The 8,195-nt window shown below is 69.3% G+C and overlaps 1 protein-coding gene across 1 annotated transcript in view; it reads right to left on the bottom strand.

The window, feature by feature from the left end:
- Positions 1-1,046: 1,046 nt before the first annotated feature.
- The window catches only part of LOC134153037 (mitogen-activated protein kinase kinase kinase 10-like), a 22,801-nt gene continuing 15,652 nt past the window's right edge, over positions 1,047-8,195 (bottom strand). The window contains 8 exon segments of the mRNA XM_062598837.1: positions 1,047-1,067; positions 3,245-3,337; positions 3,893-3,965; positions 4,856-4,946; positions 5,795-5,900; positions 5,976-6,048; positions 6,202-6,310; positions 8,036-8,157. Coding sequence (XP_062454821.1) covers positions 1,047-1,067; positions 3,245-3,337; positions 3,893-3,965; positions 4,856-4,946; positions 5,795-5,900; positions 5,976-6,048; positions 6,202-6,310; positions 8,036-8,157 — 688 coding nt within the window.

Below are 8,195 nucleotides of genomic sequence, written 5' to 3'. Positions count from 1 at the left end.
CGAGACCCCCCCCCCAGCTGGGGACCCTGCGACCCCCCGAAACCCCTCAGACAGGGACATTGAGACCCCCGTGACCCCCCCCCCAGACAAGGACCTCGAGACCCTGCAACCCCCTGGAAAGGGACCCCGCAGCCCCCCGGACGGGGACCCTGGAACCCCCCCCGGACAGGAACCCCGAGACTCTGTGGATGGGGACCCCCAAGACCCCCTTATACGGGGACCCTGAGACCCCCCCCCCCATGGGGACACAGACACCCATTGGGTTGGGACTCCGAGACCCCCAGACGGGGACATCGAGACCCCATACGGGGACCCCAAGACCCCGGGACCTCCCAGATGGGGACCCTGAGACCCCCCCCCCCCCCCCCGCCACGTCCTGCGTGAATAAAGAATTTTTTTTTGCAAGAGAGCACGGATGCACCTCTGGGGGCTATAGGGGATGGGGGGGCAGAGGGATGGCTATAGGGGCTGGGACCAGCTCTAGGGACTGGGCTATAGGGGGTGGGGGTGGGGGGTAGCCATAGGGGAAGGGGAAAGGGGCTCTATGGCCATAGGGATGGAGTGACCAGGCTATAGGGGATGAGGAAAACCTGCTCTCGACCTACAGGGCATAGGGAAACAGGCTATAAGGGGGTGTGGGACCAGCTATAGGGGCTGGGGAACAGGCTGAAGGGATGAAGGAAACCGGGGGGTGGTCTATAGGGGATGGGGGCGGACCAGTCTATAGGGATGGGGCGAGAGGCTGCATGGGTACAAGGGACTGTAAGGGGTGAGGGAACCAGCTCCAGGGCATAGGGGACGAGAGAAAAGGTAATAGGAGCTGGAAGATGCAGTCCAGGGCTATAGGGGCTGGGGCAAGGGCTATAGGGGAAGGGGAATGGGTTATAGGGCAAGTGAGTGGGCTATAGTGGCTGGAGCAAGGGCTATAGGGGAGGGGGAATGGGTTATAGGGGAGGGGAATGGGCTATAGGGGAGGGGAATGGGCTATAGGGGCTGGGACAAGGGCTATGGGGGAAGGAGGATGGGCTATAGGGGAGGGGAATGGGCTATAGGGGCTGAGGTAGGGGCTATAGGGGAAGGGGAATGGGTTATAGGGGAGGGGAATGGGCTATGGGGGCTGGGGTAGGGGCTATAGGGACAGACAGGGCTATAGGGGCTGGGGAAGGGGCAGACAGGACCCGCTTGCTGCCGACATCTTTATTGCACAGAGGGGCTGGGGGGGGGTCCCGTCCCCTTCTCTGGGCCGGTGCCGCGGGCGGATGGACAGACGGACGGACAGAGCCGCCGCGGCGCTCCCGGCACTGTAGACAGACACATGGACACACGGACAGATGGACACACGGACAGGGCTCATCACAGCTTTGCTTTCACAGTCGTCGGGGGGGGGGGGAGGGGGGGGCCGGGCCCCCCCCCGGGCTGGGTCAGTGCTGGCCAAGGGGGGCCACGGGGGGGGAGGAGGGGAGCCGGGCAGAGCGCAGGCGTGCAAGGGGCACAGCGGTGTGTGCAAGGGCGCCCGTGCGAGGCGTGTGCGTTGCCCACGAGCACAGAGCAGCGTGAGCGTGTGCAGGGGTGCACGTGCATGGTGCACGCATCTCTGAGTGTGCATGGTGCGAGCGTGCAGCGTGCACGTGTTGCAAGCGTGCACAGACGAGTGTGGGCATGCATGGCAGGCGATTTTGCATGTGCACAGCCAAGCATGTGTGTGCACAGTGCGTGCATTTAGAGTGTGAGCTGCGAGTGTGCAGTGTGTGTCTCGGGGCAGTGCAGGAATTGTGAACGCTGTGCACATGCACGTATGTGTTGTGAACGTGCACAGTGTGAGCATGCATGGTGGAGTGTGCATGTGCACAGTGCATGCGTTTCAAGTGTGCATGGTGCGTGCATCATGCATGGCACGAGTGCTGTTGAGTGTGCACGGTATGTGCATTTGGCTCATGCATGCATTGTGCGTGTGTGTGTTTGCGCACAACCACTTGCATCGTGTGTGCACGGTGGGAGCCCTGTGAGCGTGCACGGTGTGCACAGAGCAAGCGTGCACAGTGTGAGCCTGGTGCGCATGGTGTGAGTGTGCACGGTGCGTCTAGGGAGCGTGTGCACGGTGTGTGGGGCGCATATGGTGTGAGCATGCACGGTGTGAGCACTGTGTGCATGGTGTGTACAGTGCACGGTGTGCACGGTGCACAGTATGTATGGTGTATGGTGCATACGGTGCACGGTGCATACGGTGCACTGTGCATACGGTGCATGGTGTACGGTGCATGGTGCGCATGGGTGGCTATGGTGCACGGTGCATATGGGGCACGGTGTGCACGGTGCACAGTGTGTATGGTGCATACGGTGCACTGTGCATACGGTGCATGGTGTACGGTGCATGGTGCGCATTGGTGGCTATGGTGCACGGTGCATATGGGGCACGGTGTGCACGGTGCACAGTGTGTATGGTGCATATGGTGCACTGTGCATACGGTGCATACGGTGCACTGTGCATACGGTGCATGGTGTACGGTGCATGGTGCGCATGGTGGCTATGGTGCACGGTGCATATGGGGCACGGTGTGCACGGTGCACAGTGTGTATGGTGCATACGGTGCACTGTGCATACGGTGCATGGTGTACGGTGCATGGTGCGCATGGTGGCTATGGTGCACGGTGTGCACGGTGCACATGGTGCATACGGTGCATATGCTGCACTGTGCATACAGTGCGTACGGTGCACAGTGCATACGGTGCATGCTGTACGGTGCATATGGTGCATAGTGTGCATGGTGGCTATGGCGCACGGCACACAGTACATACGGTGCACGGTGTGCACGGTGCACGGTGCACGGTGCATACAACGCACAGTACATACAGTGCATGGTGCACGGTGCATACGGTGCGTGGTGCATATGGTGAATATGGTGAATGGCGTGCATGGTGTGCATGGTGTGCACAGTGCATATGGTGCGCACGGTGCACGGTGCGCATGGTGGGTGGTGCATACGGTGCGCACGGTGCATGGTGCATACGGTGCACGGTGTGCACAGTGGGTAGTGCATATGGTGCATACGGTGCGCACAGTGCATGGTGCATATGGTGCACAGTGTGCACGGTGGGTGGTGCACACGGTGCATACGGTGCATGGTGCGAGCGCTGTGGCCGGCCCGAGCGGGGTCGGGGGTCCCTGCGCGGGGGGTCCGGGTGCCCCGGGGGTCCCTAGGGCCCGGGGGGGTCGGCCGGGGGGGGGCCGCAGCAGCCGGGTGACCTGGCCCAGCCGCGCCGCCGCGTCCTCCTGCTCCTGCTGCAGCCGCCGCAGCGTCCGCACCTCGGCCTGCAGCCGCGCCTGCGCCTCCTGGCCCTGCGCCCCGCCGCACGGCACCCTCAGCGCGCCCCACGGCGCCCGCAGCGCGCCCCACGGCGCCCCACGGCGCATCCCACAGCATCTGCAGCACGCCCCCACGGCACCTGCAGTGCCCCACGGCATCCGCACTGCGCCCTATGGTCACCACAGTGCTCCCCATGGCATCCACAGTGCACCCCACGGCACCCTCACTGCACCCCACGGCCACCGCAGCGCTCCCCACGGCACCCTCCGTGTGCCCCATGGCACCCTCACTGTGCCCCATGGTGCCCCATGGCATCCGCAGCGCGCCCCACAGCACCCTCACTGCACCCCACGGCCACCGCAGCGCTCCCCACGGCACCCTCCGTGTGCCCCATGGCGCCTGCAGAGCCCCACAGCCCCCTTACTGTGCCCCATAGCCCCCCCCAACCCCCCCATGCACCCTGCAGACCCACAGCGCCCCCATTCCCCTCCAGCCCCCCTCAGTCCCCTGGCCCCCCTTGCTCCCCTAGGGCCCCCAGTCCCCCCGGCCCCCGGGCCCCCCCTGGCCCCCCCAGCGCCCCCCCCCACCTCCTGCAGATCCTCCTGCAGCCGCTTCAGCATCGCCTCCAGCTGCGACACCTTCTCTGAGAGCGTCTGGGGCCTGGGGGGGGGCCGGGGGGGGGTGAGCGGATCCCCAGGCCCCCCCCCCAGCCCCCCAGACACCCTCAGCCCCGCCCCCCCCCCCCGCATCTCCCTGGGTCCCCCAGCCCTGGATCCTCCCTGCCCCACAGCGTCTGGGGCCTGGGGGGGGGCCGGGATGGGGGGTGAGTGGACCCCCAGCCCCCACGGGGCCCCCTGTGCCCCCCCCCAGCCCTCCCCTGCTCCCCCCCCCCCCAGTCCTTACTCATCCTCGGCGGCCGCCGGCCCGGGGCTCCGGGGGCCCCCGGGGCTGGGGGGCTCCGGGAGCTGCTGCCCTGGGGGGGGGGGGGGCAGAGGGGTGAGACCCTCCCTGGGGCCGCCGGCCCCAGCCTCCCCCCAGCCCCCAGCTCCCCCCCTAGACCCCCAGCCGCCCCCCCCGGCCCCACAGCCCCCCATCATCCCCCCCACCCAGACCCACTGCGGCCCCCCGGGCTTGCAGTCCCCCCCAGCCCCCCACTCAGACCCACTGCAGCCCCCTGCCCCGTCCACCCCGGACCCACTGCAGCCCCCCGGGACCACAGCCCCCCCCCAGCCCCCACTCAGACCCACAACTGCCCCCCTGGCCCCACAGCCCCCATCATCCCCCCCCAGACCCATTGCAGCCCCCCCAAGCCCCCCTGCAGACCCACTGCAGGCCCCCCACCCCCATCATCCCCCCCCAGACCCATTGCAGCCCCCCCAACCCCCTCTGCAGACCCACTGCAGGCCCCCCCGCCCCCCCCCGACCCACAATGCCCCCCCTGGCCCCACAGCCCCCATCATACCCCCCCAGCCCCATTGCAGCCCCCCCCGCCCCCCCCAGCCCCACTGCAGCCCCACCCCGGCCCCCCCGGGCGCTCAACCCTCCCTCGCCAGCGCCTCCCAGGATGCTGCTGCAGGCGGCCGCCCAGGTTGGAGATCGATTCCCACTCGGCCTCCAGCGGCTCCCCGGCCTCCGCCAGCACTGCCGGGGCCGTCAGCGCCCCGCGCGCCACGCCACGCGCCACGCCACGCGCCACGCCACGCGCCATGCCATGCGCCATGCCATGCACCACGCGCCGCACCACGCGTCATGCCGTGCACACACCACGCACCACGCGCCACGCCACGCGCCATGCCACGCGCCACGCCACGCGCCATGCCACGTGCCATGCCATGCACCACGCGCCGCACCATGCGTCATGCCATGCACACGCCACGCACCACGCGTCATGCCATGCACACGCCACGCACCACGCCACGCGCCATGCCACGCGCCACGCCACGCGCCATGCCACGTGCCATGCCATGCACCACGCGCCGCACCATGCGTCATGCCATGCACACGCCACGCACCACGCACAACATGCCATGCACGCGCCACGCAGGCGCCTCGCACGCAGCATGCACCAGCGCGCACTCGCCCTGTGCGTGCACACGTGCCGGGTACGCGCACTGCCAACGCACACGGCGCACACACCCGCACCGCCCCCCCCCACATACACGCACCACGTGCGCGTAACGGGACACGGCATGCACGCGGGGCAGCACATGGGACACGGCCATGGCCACAGGACACGCGACACGTGACACAGCCACGAGACACGTGCTGCAGACACGGGCCCTGGCCACGGGAAATGGACACGGCCACGGGACACAGGACACGGACACAGGACACGGTCACAGGACACAGGACACGGTCACAGGACACGGTCACAGGACACGGCCACGGGAAATGGACATGGCCACAGGACACGGCCACAGGACACGCAACACGGTCACAGCCACGGCCACGGGGACACGGACAGCGACCCCGGCCCCGGCCGCACTCACTCTTGCTGATGGAGCTCTGCAGCGAGAGGGTCCGGGGCAGCACGGCCGCGGGGTCGCCGGGCTCCGGGGGGGTCGCGGGGGCCCCGGCATCCAGGCCGGGGGGGCCCTGCGGGCAGGGAGGGAGGGGGGAGCGGGTCAGAGGGGTCGTGGGGGTCACGGGGGGGGGGGCGCGCACACTCACCGTGTCGCCGTGCGAGGGGCTGCGGTGCGGCAGCAGCAGGTCGGGCGTGGGGTCGGCCAGGGGCACCGGCGACCTGGGGCAGGGGGTCACGGGGGGTCAACAGGTCAGGGGGGTCATGGGGGGGTCATGGGGGCACAGGAGTCATAGGGGTTGGGGGGTCAACAGGTCATAGAGCAAAAGGTCATAGAGGTCAGGGGGTTAGTAGGTCACTGGGTCATGGGGTCACAGGGTCATGGGGCAGAAGGTCATAGAGGTCATGGGGTTAATGGGGTCATGGGAATCACAGGTCACTGGGAAGTGCAGGGTCAGTGGGTCCAGGGTCGTGGGGTGCAGGACTGGGGTCACGGAAGGGGTCACGGTCACCGGGGGGGGAGGGGGTCCCCAGCGCCCCGAGGTCACTCATGGGGGGGTGACCCATGGGAGTACTGGAAGGTCGGGGGGCGTGGGGGGGCCTGAGGGGGGCTCCCAGGGGAGCAGGAGGGGGTTGGGGGGCTCCCAGGGGACCGGGGGAGGTCTCGGGGGGTCCCAGGGAGTCGGGGGGGTCCCAGGATGTTGGGGGGGGGGTCCCGGAGGGGTTCCCAGGGGATTGGGGGGGTCTCATCAGTTGGGGGGTCCCAGAGGGTTGGGGGGTCTCAGGGGTCGGGGGTCCCAGGGCATCGGGGGGTCCCAGGATGTTGGGGGGGTCCTGGGGGTTTGAGAGGGTCCCAGGATGTTGGGGGGGGTCCCAGAGGGGTTCCCAGGGGATTGGGGGGGGTCTCATCGGTTGGGGGGTCCCAGAGGGTCGAGGGGTCTCAGGGGTCAGGGGTCCCAGGGCATCGGGGGGTCCCAGGATGTTGGGGGGGGGTCCTGGAGGGGTTCCCAGGGGATTGGGGGGTCTCATCGGCTGTGGGGTCCCAGAGGGTCGAGAGGTCTCAGGGGTTGGGGGTCCCAGGGCATCGGGGGGTCCCAGGATGTTGGGGGGGTCCCGGAGGGGTTCCCAGGGGATTGGGGGGTCTCATCGGTTGGGGGGTCCCAGAGGGTCGAGGGGTCTCAGGGGTTGGGGGTCCCAGGGCATCGGGGGGTCCCAGGATGTTGGGGGGGGTCCCAGAGGGGTTCCCAGGGGATTGGGGGGTCTCATCGGCTGTGGGGTCCCAGAGGGTCGAGGGGTCTCAGGGGTTGGGGGTCCCAGGGCATCGGGGGGTCCCAGGATGTTGGGGGGGTCCCGGAGGGGTTCCAGGGGATTGGGGGGTCTCATCGGCTGTGGGGTCCCAGAGGGTCGAGGGGTCTCAGGGGTTGGGGGTCCCAGGGCATCGGGGGGTCCCAGGATGTTGGGGGGGGTCCCGGAGGGGTTCCCAGGGGATTGGGGGGGTCTCATCGGCTGTGGGGTCCCAGAGGGTCGAGGGGTCTCAGGGGTTGGGGGTCCCAGGGCATCGGGGGGTCCCAGGATGTTGGGGGGGGTCCCGGAGGGGTTCCCAGGGGATTGGGGGGGTCTCATCGGCTGTGGGGTCCCAGAGGGTCGAGGGGTCTCAGGGGTTGGGGGTCCCAGGGCATCGGGGGGTCCCAGGATGTTGGGGGGGTCCCGGAGGGGTTCCCAGGGGATTGGGGGGTCTCATCGGTTGGGGGGTCCCAGAGGGTCGAGGGGTCTCAGGGGTTGGGGGTCCCAGGGCATCGGGGGGTCCCAGGATGTTGGGGGGGGTCCCGGAGGGGTTCCCAGGGGATTGGGGGGTCTCATCGGCTGTGGGGTCCCAGAGGGTCGAGGGTCTCAGGGGTTGGGGGTCCCAGGGCATCGGGGGGGTCCCAGGATGTTGAGGGGGTCCCAGGGGCTCGAGAGGGTCCCAGGATGTTGGGGGGGTCCCGGGGAGTCTCAGGGGGGCCCAGGGGGTCGAGGGGGGTCCCGGGGGGTCCCGGGGGCGGCGGGGGGCACTCACGCGCGGGGGGGGGAAGGCGGTCCGCTCCTCGGCCAGGCTGTGGGGCGGCCCCACGGCCAGCGACAGCGAGCGCAGGAGCTGCAGGGCGGCGGGGCCCAGCGCCCCCCCCCGCCGCCCCGCCGGGCCCCCCCCCGGCCGCCGCCGTCGCCCCGCTGTCGCCGTCGTCGGGGCCGTCGTCGCCGTCGCTGTCCCCCACGTCCCCCACGTCCCCCACGTCCCCCGCGGGGTCCTCGCTCCGGCCCTGCTCCAGCGACTTGGCGTAGAGCTCCGAGAAACTCTGGGGGCCGGGGGGCACGGGGGACGCCAGGGACAT

The sequence above is a fragment of the Rhea pennata genome, chromosome 38 (assembly GCF_028389875.1).
Source record: "Rhea pennata isolate bPtePen1 chromosome 38, bPtePen1.pri, whole genome shotgun sequence".
NCBI classification, from domain to species: Eukaryota; Metazoa; Chordata; class Aves; order Rheiformes; family Rheidae; genus Rhea; species Rhea pennata.
This window is presented reverse-complemented; position numbering and strand designations above follow the sequence as displayed.